This window comes from Wyeomyia smithii, chromosome 2, assembly GCF_029784165.1.
Source record: "Wyeomyia smithii strain HCP4-BCI-WySm-NY-G18 chromosome 2, ASM2978416v1, whole genome shotgun sequence".
Lineage (NCBI taxonomy): Eukaryota > Metazoa > Arthropoda > Insecta > Diptera > Culicidae > Wyeomyia > Wyeomyia smithii.
In genome coordinates, this window is record NC_073695.1 from 247,130,811 (window position 1) to 247,146,770 (window position 15,960).

The 15,960-nt window shown below is 38.2% G+C and overlaps 3 protein-coding genes across 3 annotated transcripts; 1 reads left to right on the forward strand and 2 right to left on the reverse strand.

The window, feature by feature from the left end:
• Window positions 1-6,398: 6,398 nt before the first annotated feature.
• LOC129722861 (uncharacterized) lies at window positions 6,399-11,869 on the reverse strand. The gene is made up of 2 exons (XM_055676665.1): window positions 11,144-11,869; window positions 6,399-10,146 (listed from the first exon to the last, which is right to left on the reverse strand). Exons 1-2 carry the CDS (start codon window positions 11,862-11,864, stop codon window positions 6,434-6,436), a joined length of 4,434 nt encoding a protein of 1,477 aa, XP_055532640.1. The 5' UTR covers window positions 11,865-11,869; the 3' UTR covers window positions 6,399-6,433.
• An 894-nt stretch (window positions 11,870-12,763) lies between these two features.
• LOC129722418 (testis-expressed protein 10 homolog) lies at window positions 12,764-14,999 on the reverse strand. Its single transcript, XM_055675846.1, has 3 exons — window positions 14,718-14,999; window positions 14,061-14,659; window positions 12,764-14,006 (listed from the first exon to the last, which is right to left on the reverse strand). The coding sequence occupies exons 1-3, from the start codon at window positions 14,907-14,909 to the stop codon at window positions 12,767-12,769; spliced, it is 2,031 nt and encodes a 676-aa protein (XP_055531821.1). The 5' UTR covers window positions 14,910-14,999; the 3' UTR covers window positions 12,764-12,766.
• Window positions 15,000-15,031: 32 nt separating this feature from the next.
• On the forward strand, window positions 15,032-15,557 carry LOC129724070 (protein PET100 homolog, mitochondrial). The gene is made up of 2 exons (XM_055678676.1): window positions 15,032-15,156; window positions 15,219-15,557. The coding sequence occupies exon 2, from the start codon at window positions 15,232-15,234 to the stop codon at window positions 15,478-15,480; it is 249 nt and encodes an 82-aa protein (XP_055534651.1). The 5' UTR covers window positions 15,032-15,156; window positions 15,219-15,231; the 3' UTR covers window positions 15,481-15,557.
• Window positions 15,558-15,960: the final 403 nt, after the last annotated feature.

The window sequence follows — 15,960 nt, forward strand, 5'->3', positions numbered from 1 at the left end:
ATACAGTGCTTTTTCGCTTTTATCAACAGTTGTTTTTATCACTGTTCGCTTCCCAAGCACGGTCGACAGAATCATAGACCTTGCCATTTGAAATGTGCTATTTGGCCTATATAAGAGCCTGTTTCCCCCGGAGCCGCTCATTATAATTCTAGACTGCAACAACAGCAGTCCTCCCTTAGCAGCAGCAGTAGCAGTGCAGTGGATATAGCAGCAGTAGCAGTGCAGCGGATAACGACCACAGCTGTGGTATGGCAACGGATAGCGGAGCGCGTCTGAGCATCGATAGTAGGACCAGGTGATGCAGGGCAGCTGATACCAATGGCAACGGAAGTGTCCACTACTGTGGCAACGGGGATAGAGCAGCGGTTGACGTTGGTACTTTCGATAAAACAAATATTTTTCAATACTTCGTTCTGAGGAACTATGAAAAAAATAGCAAGTCGGTTTGTCCCATAGCAAAAGTGATCGCAAGTTGGTCCCATTGAAAAAATCTTCGCAATTTAACCCCGCAGCCAATGATGATTATGTTAAATGTGATATTTACCACAGTTTATGGTCTTCAGGTTTAGAATTGGATGTGAATGGACCAAGTGATATTCGATAGGAGGTTTGATTGTATTTTACGCGTTCTACATCGTGTGGCTCTAGCTGATAGTACAATGTTTTCTTCAAGACAAAGTTTCCACCAGTAACTTCTTTCAGCTTTTGTTTACTGACTGTGAACGCTTTAGATGTGTCTTGTATTGTTAGTTAAAGCGTTCTTCAGTACATACTACTTTTCGTATTTTATTTAAAGACGTGGTTAAGAATTGTTCAATTATTGTCGTGAATTTCGTTTTGATGAATTTGTCAGTCATATCAAATAATTCGGTACGATACTCAACTGTTTTTAACAGAGCAAACATTTTCCTACCCTATAGATGTTCTTTCATATTTGCTTCTACTGCTACGTGGAAGCTGTCCGCCGTGACGAACGTGTGACCGCTCTTAGGAAAACTTAGAACAAGTTCCTACACCTGAACTGATTTTGAATTTATCAGTAGTATCAAATGTAAAAACAAAATCTAATTTTAATTTGAGCGGCGCATTTGGTATATTGTCTTATGCTTCTCACAAAAAACTTGTTTAATGAAGCGCAAGTGAAGGTCATTTATGAATTGACCAGCGATGGATTCATTCCAAACGCAAGCTATAGCACCGCCATCGATTTGCAGTAGTTTGTTTTTCATCACCGGTCGTAGCTGGCTATGGGACTGACTTGCTATCATTCTAGCTAAGTACCGTAAAAGTAATCGCATGTGAGACCCAGCTTATGATTTTCAACAAATTTTAATCAAGTTTCGGTGTTTATACAAATTTTATGATGCAAAAGTGTTAGATTGTCATTGCAGTACTAAATTCTGTTGATGGTGTTGATTGGAAAAGCATTCAAGTGAAAAATTTCACTCAAAGCGTTACGATTTTTAATTGCTGTTTTCTCGTCAGCACCAAAACGCAAATGGGACGGACTTGCTATGAGCGGCAGTTTAGTGAAATGCAATCTCCGTGCGATAGCGGGTACTCGGAAATGCATTCAATGAAAAGTTGACTCATTTTGACAACACATGAGCTGTCTAGTTCTGAGTGTTAAATCAGCTTTCCACTGTTTATTTTATCACAAGGAATACTTTATTCGCACTGTCAGTGATAACGCCAAGATGTGAACGGTATCTTATCCGATATTGAATTGAACAACAAATTAAAATATGACTGACACGCAAGCAGCCGGGTTTTCTTCTAAAAGTATTCTACTTCATCCTTGCGGTCGTGGCTTTGCACACAACCCTCCTGTGATTTTTTTCGTTTATATCACGCTTTTTTTAAAAAAGAAAGGTTAAATCAAGAATAATGCACTTCCAGTAGTAGAAAATACAGACGGTGTTATGAACAGATACGCAAAGAGTGAGGTCGAAAACTCCAATTGAACCGTCAAATCGAGGCTCCAAGTGTGCAAAGTAAACAAACTCATGCGTGTTACTTTTCGTACAGAATGTGTGTTGCGATCAGTTTAAATTCTGTGAATCACGTGCAAATATGGTTCCAACGAAAAATGTGTTCGTCATGCTCATGTTATGAGTGATGCATTGAAAATTATTATGATTGTATGAACAAGCACTGAAACTCAGTAATATATCCTTACAAAGTTTCGAAATTTCATTACACTTTCTAGTGTGTATGAAAAGTCATGCGAAAATAAATGTGGTTGCCAGAACTGTTTAAAATAAAATATTAGCAAAGTGTTGCCATATTTACTGCTTTTCTCTTTGCGTATCTCTTTATAACACAGTCTCTAGTAGAAAATGCATTCGAAACATCATTTTCACTTGTGCCTTGTGTCCTTGCATGTGTTAGTTTCATGAACTCAATTTATTTGATCAATTTTCTGAGGCAACCAAGTGTCAAATCTGTTACAAATAATTTGTGTCATAATTTTGAGAAAAATTAACCGTCAAATAGGTATTTCATTGACTTCGAAGCAAAAATTACGTTTTATTCGAGCAGTTGAGAAAAAAATCTGTTAACAACTCAAATAACCCTACAGTTTGGTCCTCATAGAGCGTGGATTTAAAAATTATAAAATCTAGCGGTTCCACAATTTTACATAAACAAGCATTAGATTCTACTAGCTATGCCAAAGAATGGGCAGTACAAATAATATTGATATTGCATGTATGATAGGCGGGAGAAAGTTCGCGAAAATGTAATGGAGAGAAACATCATAAACTAACCTTTTCTTGTTTATTCATTTGTATCTTGAACTTATATCCCCTTCAACCATGAAAGTGCATCATTTCACTCAAAATATCATAAATTTCAGTTGAATCCAACACAAAAAATTAAATTTTTATCATTTCGCTAAATTCACGGTTGCGCCAAATTCACGGTAAAATTTTGTTTAACCGTGATGAAATCGAAAAAGCACTGTATTGAGCTTTAGTGGCATTTTTGACAAAATGCAAAGTTTTCCATCACATGTAAAAACGCCAATATCGCAGCCCCCCGATAAGATATCAAGGATCTTTTTTCATGTAAATTTTCGTCCTGAATCCCGCTTTGCAGTGAAAATTTCAGTTCTTGATCAAAAAATTTTTCTATATGTGTTTTGAAGGGTTTTATCTGAAAATTATTAGAAAAATTCACTTTTTTGTGATGTTCAATGGGCTCTGTGAGTCAAATAATTGAATGCGATGCTGAACCAAACCATGCAAAATATTCAAAAACAACCCCACAAAAATAAGAAAATATATATGGAAAAATTTAGGAATCGAACAGATTGGAAAAAAAGTGCAGAAGAGTGGTTTTGTAGCTTGAAAAAGTCATTTTTTTCATAAATCACGTTTGGGCAACCTGGAAACGATTTTTTAGAAAGTCGAAATGTTTTACGAAAATGCTATAAATAACATTATCTTTCAATTTAGGGCTGAGCACCTTGACTTTTTCAACATCGGTTTTTTTTGGGACAGCCTAATGTGCATTCAATTTGCTTGTTTTGCTTTGTGCATCTCAAATAGCAGCTTTACGTATTATGGCTCAATTGGTGGGTCAATTTTTAAGCAATAGAGCTGTTAGTTTTAGTGTTAGTTTAAGGTCTAACAAGAAAAAATTCGGTGGTTGTGTCTGAAACACGAGCGAATGTTAGCGTAGAATTACATTAAACCAGTTCGTGCATCACGGTGAACGCCAGATTAAGCTCAAATATTTACTTATGCTTACTAATTTAGGTCGGTTGATTTGATTATTGGTAAGGAACTGATAAATCGGAAGTAGAATATAAAAATAAGCATTCGTTGAGAGCAGACAGCACTACTGAGCCATTATCGTAGTACAACATTCTTGGTTAATTAGAATAACAGTAGGGTAGAAGCACCAGTTTTGGCCATAGCACCAGTTTTGACCATGATAGAATAAAATTGATAATTGTGAAAAAGTATCTTAGATTACTCCTAATTCGAAGTCTCCTATCGAACCAGCTGATACTATTCAACAAAACTATTACAAACTTAAGCAGATAATAATGCGTATTTTAGTTTTAATGAAGGAACTAACTATGCTTTCTCCAGTTCACTATACAGCCTAACGTTTAGGTAGTTTGCAAGCTATTTTTCATAGAGCATAACTTTGTTTAGATTTACCCATTTCTATAACAAATCTTGTTACCAGTATCAGGCACAACTTACTACAGCACATGGATAAAAAAGTAGGCATTTTGGTGTGATTTTTCTCTGTAATATCAAAACTACCTACAGCTTCCAAAACGTTCATTGATCCATTCTTGGCCACATATTAATGCAATTCTATGATTCATAATCCTGATATTGGCCATATGTAAACAAAACCATGGTAACGTATTGATGTTTATGCGAAACATGAAATGTATGGAGTTTTTAGGGCTGATATTTCAATCGCATGAGATATGTGAAACTACAAAACTGGTTTGGGATTGAAAAGTCTCCGTTTGTTCAGATTATCTGTAACTTCATTTGTATTTACCAAAACTAACGCTTCGGATTCTCAACCTTAACTTGACTATAATAACTTGAGTTGTCGAAATTGATGTTAGCAAATAATACGAAAAAGTTTCTATGTGAAAAAGGAAAGAGCGAAAGCTTTTTAATGTAGATCAATTGTAGATGAAAAATTAATATAGGTCAATGATGTGATGTCAGTGTTATTAAGCATCCTACTATGTTTAAACAAATTCTAACTTGAAGTACTTTGCTCTGCTAGCGATATGTGAATATAATATCATTATTTAGTTTAATTGTTTTACATACTGGCCCTTTGGTTAGTTCAAAAACGAGGATTTTCTGCTGTTAAAATATATCTATTTGATAAAGTCAAAATATAAAAGAGATTCGTGTGACTTCAACTTTTTCGCGAATTGGCCACAATAGGAGACCCAAGTGGCCAATTTAGAAATGCTATGGCCAAAACAGGAGCCTAGAGAAGTTTTTTGATTGGAAAATATGTAAACAATACAACATAATTTAATTATTTAAACTCATTGTTAGTGCAGAATATAGGCGATTTCATCCGATTTCCCCGTTGAAGTTATTCAATTACATATTTTTCGAAGAAAGAAGGACAAATATCTCTCATACATAACATACTATGGCCAAAACCGGTGCCCTTACCCTAACCGGTAGAAGAATGCGCTTCTTCTGCTGCACTGTGCGCTATGGAAGTCGTCAGTAGAAATAATCTCTCCATGGCGTATGTTTCATTTATAATGTCGCCCTTCCCTGGCGGTTAAACACACAGAGCGATGAACTCTGCTTCTGAAATCGACCTTTGATCATCCAAATCGTTTGCAAAATCTGCGTTAGCAAAGCCTTGTAGTATCATAATTCCACCACCTTTCCGAAATAATATTTTCGTATCTCTGCTTCATACTATATACCGGAGAATGTGTTTCAGTCCATATAGACTGACATAAAGAAACACGTTCCTAGCATCCATTCTTCTCGTTTGCAGAGATTTTCCCCCGGATACTCTGCATCTTCGCTACCGGTGCAAACGTATCTTGATAATCAAAACCTGGTTTCTGCGAAAAACAATTCGCAACCAAACTGGCTTTGAATCTTCCATCATCGTTTACAGTAAATATCCATTTCGATACTATCATAAATGACATTTTTCTAAATAATCACGCTGAATGAATGATTCCACTTGATTAACGAAATTTTCAGCACAAAATACTGTCTCGTAGACACGCAGCCTTTTTGGCTGTCTGTGCTCTCTCCATCTTTAGAATGATCGTTGACTTGCTCTGCGAGTTCTGATGGCACAAGTTCGATGGTGTCTGAGTCCTCCAGATCATCAGCTAGATTGAACTCAGCTGTTAGAAACAGTACAACTTATTTAATCGATTGTTGCATCATCCTCCTCGCACTGCTTGTGATATTCAGCTTGTCTGACATCTTCTTCTTTTACTTCGAAGTGAACATCGTCAATGGTATTAGCGTTGTTCTGGGCCCATAACCTTGCTTTGCTAGCTCATTCCTATCGAACCTGTTACGTTAGCAGTTGCTAGCTTAAGGCTCACGAAATCTCGGTTTGTTCTCTCTTTTTTTTTGTGAATCATATTTTTTAACATTAGCTTTGTGAAGTATGTAAAAGAAGTGCTTACAGGTGATTGATTGATTTACTGATTTTTGATAATGCTCAACATTGACCAAATCTCCCATGGTGCTTAAATGCGCATATTTGAGCTGTGTTGAAGCTTTGGAGTCTAAGGGAAAGTTGCCGAGCATGAACTCGTGCGACGAATTTAATGTATGAAGAAAATAAAACGATTAAAACACATTTTACTTTAAATATTTAACACATTCTTTTTAATAGAAACATCTTTTGCTTCTTCGGAAATAAACACTTAATCACAGATACAAATTGATCACAGTCCGGCTGCGTTTAGTATTGCGACAATCGCACCGTTATTTTGTTTCGTTGCATAATCGAGTGCAGTTTCACCGTTACAGTCTACCAGCGAAACATCAAAATGGAACTGATCAAGCAGAAGTCGAACCATCCCGATCCTATTTTCATGGGCGAATTTGTGCAGCAAGGAAGCACTGTTGGAGGCACGATAACGGAAGCTTCTCACCAATTCCGAATTAGCTCCGTGTTTCAACAGTACTTCAACGACCGGGATGTATTCCTGTTCCAGGGCAACTACCAAAGCTGTTCGACCTTCGCTGTCCATCGCATCCAATTCCGCGCCGGATACTATCAAGAGATCACAAACGGTGGAATCGTTTTTGCTTGCGGCAATATGCAAGGCAGTGACTTCTCCAATTACACGGGCGTTCAGGTCAATTCCTTTACTGATGAGATATTCGACGGTAGACATTTCGCGATCGATGATAGCGTACATGAGAAGGTTCCTGCGGGCAACATCGAACGTTGCATTTATTAAACTATCATCACGGTCCATCAGAAAAGGAACGATATGATAGTGATGAGAGATTCCTGCTTGAAGAAACTCCTGGGCAGTAACTTTTGCCTTCATTGCGAGCAGGAACGATATCATGTTCATGTTATTTTGGCCAATCGCTATACCGATCGGAGTTAGGTTGTCATCCGCTGCGGCGTCAATGTCGACTCCCGGTTGCTGCAAGAGATCAGATACGAGATCACGATCACCACTAAAGGCTGCACAGTGCAAAGCCGTGTATTTGATGGGGCTTTTGTAGCAAGGATTAGCTCCCTTTTGTAGAAGTTGTCGACACATCTCCCTTCGGCCACGGGTAGCAGCAGTCATCAGCGGCGTAAAATCAACGGAATTTACTAAGTGAATAATGGCTTCAGCATCATTGGATTGCAAAATGTAATGGAAAAAATCTTTCCGATCTAGCAGTATTATTTTGTGAAGTAATTGGTCGACTTTTAAGCTGAAATGAAATGTCTCGTAGAGTTGTTTAAAAAGCAGGAAATGATTATTCTCAACAGCTCCCATCAGAGGGTTATTAAATACGGAAAATCTATTCGTTTGGTCATTCACAAGCAATGGTAACAGTTCTATGTCGCCGAGACAGGATGCAATCCTCACGGGAGACCACATGCCAAAATTTATGTCCGCTCCACTATCGACTAACAGTCGAGCTATGCTGAAGTATCCGTAACGAACCGCCAAGCCAAGCGGTGTTTCACGAAAAACATTAAGCTTGTTAATCGATTCGTATTTATGAATAAGCAAATGTTCAACCATAAGTATATCACCTCGAAGAACCGCCCAGTGAAGGAGAGTGTTCTGTAAACGAGTTCTCTGCGATAACCATTCCAGCGGATGCTCCATCAGCATACGCCGGAAGGATTCTGTGCTATATTCACTCAAAATCAGCTCCACCTGCTGACCTGTAAGTTGTCCACTAATATCCGGTCGTGTTTTCAGCATTGTTATTTGATCAACCAATTCGAAGCGAATTGCTGCATTATAGCAGAATCGATGGGGTTCCGCTAGTAAATGATGAATTTGCTGTTTCAACACGAAGTTGGTTGAAATTTTGAGAAGCAGCCTAAAAATGTTCGCTTCGGTACTAGGATGCAATAATTGGTCGATGAGTTCCGCGGGTTTGGCGTTAAGAACAAGCGAAATCGGATCGCTGCTTAGAAAGGTTCTTCCGTGGATGCTAGTAGCGTCCTGTAAAGCAAGATTCTCAATCGATACGATATCACAGGCTTCCAAAGCAATCGAGAACTCGTGTTGGACATTAAACCACGATACTTTACTTTGGAAAGAGTTAATAAAAGGCTTGGTTTTCCGTTGTTTCAAAGCGCGGGAATGTTGATATAGGTGGAAGATTTTCTTTTGTGCAAAGTACGTTGCATTGAGCTTGACAGTTGAGCATGCATCTGTAAGCACATCGTATGCTAGCTGATCGTGAGCTAAGTAATTTCTCAAATTACGACCGGTTACGACTGGAACTATCGACTTCAAGGAGTCTATGTTCAATTTGAATATACCCACACTGCATAAGATTTCACTGACCTGTAATAGGTAGAATTCCAACGCAGAATTGTCGATGGTGGAAAGCTGACATGCAGCGACGCTTTCACGGTCACCATATCGCAGGAGAATATTTTTGATATTGTCGACCATATGATCGAATAGTGCTTGGAAATGCACCTCATCTTTCGCCTCCATACATTCTAAATTAAGCTTCAGCTGTCCCACGGACTCCTTTACTCTACGATCTTTGATAACTTCACTCATCACTTGATACTTGTTGGCTAGGCAAAACAGATTGTGATAATATTTGTTGTTCAACCTGCGTGAAACCATTTCTACAAACTCATCGTCGTCGATTTTCATTCCCAACGCGACCAGCGTTCGTCTAGTTTCATCCGTAGCATAAGCGTTTGAAGTAGTCGTTTGTTTATCCAAAGATTCAATCGCAGAAATATTTTGCTTCATCAGTCTCTGCCATATTTCATCCAACATCATTCGCTTGTGCGGGTCTACTTCCTTTAAACGCATCTGGAGTATAGTGTTTGGAGCCGTTCTTATACTCGATTTGTCCACAGTCTCATGTCGCTGTTGTCGTCTGCTTGCGTCAAGCATATGTTTTACAATAGTGTGCACTCGGGTAATTGTTGCTTCCTCCTGTTTGATGTACAGCTCTAAGAAGAAAAATTCATCGATTAACTGAGCGACCAAAAATACGTCGTTGATGATGGCATTTCTGGCTACCACAATTGTTAGGTTAGTAACCTTCAAAGTCTGTATCTCTTTTGGGTCGTTAGATTTGTCAATCAGATATTGCATCAGTCTTATGGCTTCAGTCAAGTCTAGAGGCTCGTAAACTGTTTGAAGCTTAGCTTTGAACTCGGTCCCGATAAACTTCACGTAGGAACGCATCTGCTGGATGGAATCCATTCGATAAATTTTGCCCAGATAGCGTTTGAATACGTACACGTACTGTAGAAATTTCACATACGCCAGCCAATTGGTGGATAATTGAAGATTTTTGTGGATCGACCGGAACAAGTCCACCGGACAGTCGTGATCGAGTCGTTGCTTCACCAGGGAATAATTATGGCTGAAGAATTGCCTCAAATTTTTGGTCATCTCAACAAAAGATTGCGAGGAAAATATGGCCAGAATCGAGTCCAATTTTTTCGTTATGTTCGGGGTTTGTTTGGTGCTTTTGATTGCTTCTCCTATCACTTGCAGAGATCGCTTGAGGGCTGCAATTGTAATGAATTGAGTTGATGAATCATCCAAGTTCAAATCTTTGATTATCTCAATACTGCGAATTATTTTGTGAATTGAATAGAACTGCTTTGTAGTGTAGTAAGTTTTGAGTAAAGTTTTGAACTTCTTTCGGTGCTTCCTCGCTACGCGTTGTTTGTGCAACTGCTGGCAGTATTGATTCAGAAGATCTTTTTGGGTTTGACCAAGTAGTTCATACTCTGCGACGTTGTCAAATGTTGAGAATTGTTTATCGGTTTGAATGCCTTGAAGAACCCTCCTTGGCAGCCTAAGAGAGTTTTGCGGGTATTGCTTACATTTCAAACAGTTGAAAAGGGTTTCACCATCAATTTCTTTACAGGTAAGTGAATCGTTTAGGGCTGCTTTAAGTAGCTTCAACGAGTTCAGGATGATTTCTGAAAAAATGAATTGGAATTTTATTAATGAACAATAATTTGAAAAAGCTTGTGTCTGTTGAAACAAGTATTTTCCGCTCGCTAATTCTAAAATCACTTCAGTTTATCTTTCCGTTTGCTAGCTTTCGAGTATATAGTATTAGAGAAAGGTACAATAAAAATTACAAACGTTATTCAAGGTAAAATATGTTGTCAGCAATATTTAAATTATTTGCTTTATGTCCCGACGATGGAAAATAGGATTGCATGTATTATGTGCGAAAAATAAAAAAATATACATAACTTACAAAACAGTACTGGCGTAGCGTGAGGGGGCGAGAGGGGTCCGCCACTCATGAGTAAAATTTTCATACGTGTCACTATCCGTGAGATTAATTATCCGTCACTATCCGTGAGATTAATTATCAATAAGGTGAAAACCTCGAAAATAATGTAAATTTGCTTCTAAGAGTATAATCTTCATTACAAAAGTTCACATCAATGGACAACGTAATCCTAATTCCCTAACAAAAAGGAATAATCTCAAAATATTCTCGTTAATTGTTTTTTAAGAGCGTACACCAATAAATAAAAACTTAGTATATAAATATTGTAAATATAAAATAGGCTTCTACGAGTTCTCTGACAAGACTTTTTCAAGATTTGTATCTATAAGGTACAGCTAAGTAAAAATAAATAAATGCTAGTCCTTGATTATGAACTAAGACTTTTATCAAAATTTATAATTTTACTATTTTTGTCAATATTCAGTAGAAAATATGGCGATAACAGCAATTTAAATTATAACAACTCAGATATGAATGACCAAGAACCAAAAATTTTCTTAACCCGTCCCACAAGTTGTACAGAGAACACTTGTTATATCATTTGTTAGAGATATAAAGCAAATAGTCAAAATGTTTGCAATATTCAAACAAATATTAAATAATAAATTGCATTTCCTAAAAGCTAAAAAAGACAGATCCAAAATATTATTTCCATTATTTTTAATGCATACCTCTGTCCACCATGAATCCATAGAGGTCATGACTTTCGTTGGCTTCGCCGGTTGTAGTTCGTAAAAAGATGGCCAAACAAAACTGCAGCTCAATCAGTGGTATTCCGTCGAGATGATTCTTCAAAAAGAACACGTGCTCCAGTATTTGCCGCACATACAGTACAAAGCGTCCATCGATATCGTTGTAATCGCTGCTGGTAAAGTTTTCTTCCAGGAAGTCAATGCACTTAACTAAATGTGTAACCCTATCGGTTTTCTCTTCTTTGTTAATTTTAGCAGAACCAAAACACTTATAGTCAGATTCGACAAGTAAATACTGTACACCATCGATGACTTCCGTTGACAAGGCCACGTTTCGAGTTCTCAACTCAGCATATGCATCCTCTAACGCTGTAAGCACTGCGGCTTCACCAAACTCAGGCCTTTTGAGCTTCATGAGAATTTGCAAAAGCCGTAGGTTCCCTCTTATCATCACCGCTTTAAAACTTTCAATCAGCAAAGAGTTCTCAAATTCCGTTTGAAGCATTACTTTGGCTAAAACACCTTCCGGCTCCAAGCTCAGTGCCAGTTCAGCGGGAGTTAAACGACTCTCATTTTGCATCCCATTCGCGGCACTGCTGCACCGCACAGCTGTGGCCACTTCTTCGTGGGACCGGTTTTCAACTAACGTTTGTCGCACTAAAAGATGCAGCGCGGTGTCACTATCAATGGCGGCAGACATCCTACGGTGAGGTGCAACGAATTCATACTGACTCAGCGTGAGCCACTCAACTTTTTATCTGTTTTCGGTTATCGGCGTTGCTGTCGTTGTTTGTATTATTGTAGACTTGTATTAGTTTGCAGTACATGCGCAAAGCGAACGGTATACCCGAATAAAGTGATTTGTGTAGGTCCCATAGGGTCACAAGTCGCGCGATGATTCATATTTTTTCGTATTATATTTTGGAGGGGTTTCCCCTGTATTTGTTTGATACTACACTACCGACCAAACTTTTGGCTATGGAGTACGTCCATTGATCTACGTTTCGTGACTATATTTGTCAATTAGTGGCGCTTATCTCTGCATTTGGCGATTGGCGGCGCAAAATATTTGGTTATTTAAAATAAAATGAATTGCTGCGGTAGAAATACTTGCTAACATAACTACATCGTTATTCTTTTTCTTCTCAAATATAGCCGTAGAAGGCAGGAGAAAATGCTTCTACAGTCCAAATCAATTCTATTTATATACTGCACAACCGATAAGTGAATAAGTGGTTGACAAAAGTTTAAAATGTCGTTCGTTCAGAGCTCAAATATTTTTTTCGGCCTCTTTAAAAAATAGTTCCGCGATAACTAATGACGAATTTTAGTATCATTTCTTTAAAGTATATAAAGGGCAGAATTGTTCCTTAACAAGGCCGATACTCTTACAACCAACTCAAAAGTCCGAATTAGTTCTCTGATCCCAACTGAATTAGAGATGTGTAATTGTTTGTACAAAATTGTACTTGATTTGATTAGCTAGTGTTAAATCAAATTCGCTGTGTTTTCAGCAAAAAACGTATCTTAAAACCTTTAAGGTTAAAAAAGTTTGTATGCATAAAAAATTTATAGTTTAAAAATAACATATTTATTAGCTTCTCAGTTAGACAGACACTTCAATCGTACACGAAGCGTACTTTGATAGTATGACCTAGTTTCTGCATCAAGCCCCATTCGGTTAATCAGATTGCCATCCAGGAGACGTTCCAGTGTGCTACGTTTTTCGATCCAATAGAGTAGATTTACAATCATTATTTTTCCCTCATTCAAGTGCTGTTCTCCGTTCACCTTGATCGGTGCCAGATTATTAACTATATCTTCGGCATTTTCCTCTAGACTTTGAACGAAGATGGTGTTCTTTTGCTTGGCCAAACAGAGCAGTGCCCGTAAAACGGTTATGTCCACCGATGGCTTCCGAAGCAGGTTCGGTAACATACGGAGCCAGAGGGTGAAAATATCTTGCCCGTACTCTCTCCATAAGTGATCATTTTGCACTATTATATCGCAAAATAGTATCAAAATATTATTTCTCGTGGCCTGTGGTAATTTGGCTTGAATGTAAACCTCCAGCAAAGTTTTCAATAGATCGCGGGTATTTTGATTCACTGTTTTGCAATCAGTTTCCAGCAGCATAAAGCGAAGAACCTTTAAAAGATAGTTGGTGACTTCCGGCGAACGAAACTTCCAATTGCTAATACATCTTTCTACGTAGTTCACAATTTTAGTGTAGTTCTTGTTTCGGTCGGATCGAAAGTTTTCGTTCAAGCAGCAATAGTAGTAGCAAATGCTGAAATTCTGCAGGTAGCATTGTTCATCTGTTACACTTCGTTCTTTATCACCTGTTAAACGGTTTTTATTGGATGTTGCAACGCTTTGATGGTAGGGAAATCCTTTTAGTAGGTGATCATTGAAAGACTCGGCATACTGCTCTCGTAACCAACTTTCCATACTAGCATTGTTTGTTTCACGACCATAGAAGACGATTAGTTCCCAAAGTTGAATGGCAATATCTAAGAGCAAACCAAGAGTTGTACTTGCTTCTGATGACAGTACATGTTCGGCCGCTTCACTCCTGTCAGTAGCCGGGCGAACTTCCAGCCATGACTCAAAAAGGAGGGGCATCAACATTTGAACATAAGTCTTAAGCTTCCGACCATCATCGAGCTGGTCAGTTAGCGTAAGCTTACCAGCGCCAATCGTCTTTTGAAATAAAGATGGTAACGGACACGGCTCGTACGAATTGTGACGAACCAAAGGATAGTGACCTGAGGATTTCAAGTCAAACACATTGTATACTTTCATCGGTCGGCATAAATTCTCAGATGATTTCGATGCGAATCTGCAATAAGAAGATGACATTAGTCCAAAACTTAGAGCAGTTCAATTTTCTTACGGGTTATCTCCTTCATCGAGTTCCATCGCCACCGATTCTTCCTGTTGAACATTTTCCTCAAAGTGACCTGTCTTATGATCGATCAATATTTTTAGCATTCCCACTAAACGCATCAGAACTCGTGTTCGCCATTTGGTACTTGTGGTTTGCTTGTTCATAGTCAACGTCAGGGTCCTTTCAGGTTTTGATTCGTTTCTTAACTTAGAAATCATGTCTAAAAATTGTGGAAAAATCTTATCCTGATTTAGTAACACCATTCCAGGAAGATATTGTAGATAGATGTCCAGCAGGAGTAGTGAATCTTCCTGAATACGGGGCTGGATGTGTGTCATGGCACAACGCAAAAAGGACATAAGAACATCGTAGAACGGAGCTACACGTTCTTGACCAGACGCTGAGAACAACAGACCCAGCGTTTTATAGCAATCTCGACGAACATCCCGTTTTAAATCGACTGCCATGCCTACCACTGCTTTGACAGTGCCGCTGAGATGCTTCTCAGTAATTTCGGTCGGGAGTTTAAAAAGTATTTCTCGTAGTCCTCGCAGTCCATCACATTTGGCTGTTTGGTTGGTGTGACTTAGTTTCGCCAGACAATCCTAGAATTACAGCAGGTGTAAGGAAATTTAAATTCATTCGCTTTGCTACTGCACTTACCTTCACAGTTAGGCTTCGATTGGATAGTACGGCCGCATCCGTCAGATTTCGTTGCTTGATTTGATCCGGCAGCACAATCTTTCGCACTTTGAAATTAGTCTTTGTTATGTTGGTTCCCTTCGGTAGTTTAGCACCTTTTAGTTTTATTTTATTCTTTTCAGCTTTCTTAAACTTTCTTGAATTGCCTCCCATCTTTGTTATTTTTTAAGGCAATAACTATTGCAAAAAATATTTCGAAATTTCTCAAGGAAAACTCACTAAACCCGCTAAACCTAAACAAAACGCACGTGCGGAGTTTAATCGACTGAAGCTGACAGCATTTCAGATGAAAGATATGTCAAAGTTTCATCGATGTCAAATATTATGTAAATAACTTTGTTTTAGCTAATTTAGTTGTTGAATGAAATTTTCTAGTTGAATATTTATATTATTGTAGCAGGTAAGATAGTTATTGAAATAAATAAGACATTGGATCGATAGTTAACTTATATTATTATGCAGCAATAGAATCACTATGGGTGGCTGGGTGCTAGAAGTCGGTAAGATGGCCATGTACATGACCTTTCCGGTGGCGATGTTCCACTGGTTTAACCAGCCGGCATATTTCGAAAGTTGGGTGACTGAAACGAAGCGGCAGATATTTCCACCGGAAAACGAAAAGCATCGCGAAGCGGTGGAGAACTGTATTCGTTCGATACGTGAACAGAAAGACCGTGAGTTGTGGCAGGCTCTGGAGGATCTTGAGAAGCGCGAGAAGAAATAGTCATTTCCTATACGGTTTAATGTGATTTTGGTGTGTAAATATATGATAATGCTAGTTTAGTAGCCGATTTCATTGGATACCGCCTAAGTTGTTTTTCTGTCCTTGTTGAAGATTGTACAGTTTGTCCAGATGATGTGCTCTATGTGCACAAACTTTTTTAAATATGAGCAAATTTTTGCAAACTTGCGTGTGATCTCAATTGTCTAATGTTTTTGTCTGATCGATTTTTTTGTACCATAACGGCGGATGGCATAGTAAATATTTGTAATATTTTTCTTTTATGTTGTTTTAACAAAGTTGTCAAAAACATGACAAAAACCTAACACAACGATTGAATTATTCGAACCTGTTTCGGAATACTGAGAAAAGTTCACATGGTAGTAAACGAGATTGTCAAGTCACGAAATAAGGGCAACTTTGGGGTTGAAAAATGCAAGTCCCCGAATTGGGTTGTTTAGCTATTAACGAATTTCCGATTTT

Bases quoted from the DNA above. Each gene is read 5' to 3' on its own strand.
- LOC129724070 (XM_055678676.1), top strand. From the start codon at position 15,232: ATGGGTGGCTGGGTGCTAGAAGTCGGTAAGATGGCCATGTACATGACC.
- LOC129722418 (XM_055675846.1), bottom strand. From the start codon at position 14,909: ATGGGAGGCAATTCAAGAAAGTTTAAGAAAGCTGAAAAGAATAAAATA. The intron at 14,660-14,717 runs GTAAGTGCAGTA...CTGTAATTCTAG, and splicing joins ATCGAAGCCTAACTGTGAAG to GATTGTCTGGCGAAACTAAG. The intron at 14,007-14,060 runs GTAAGAAAATTG...TTCTTATTGCAG, and splicing joins CTCGATGAAGGAGATAACCC to ATTCGCATCGAAATCATCTG.
- LOC129722861 (XM_055676665.1), bottom strand. From the start codon at position 11,864: ATGTCTGCCGCCATTGATAGTGACACCGCGCTGCATCTTTTAGTGCGA. The intron at 10,147-11,143 runs GTATGCATTAAA...TCATTTTTTCAG, and splicing joins TGGATTCATGGTGGACAGAG to AAATCATCCTGAACTCGTTG.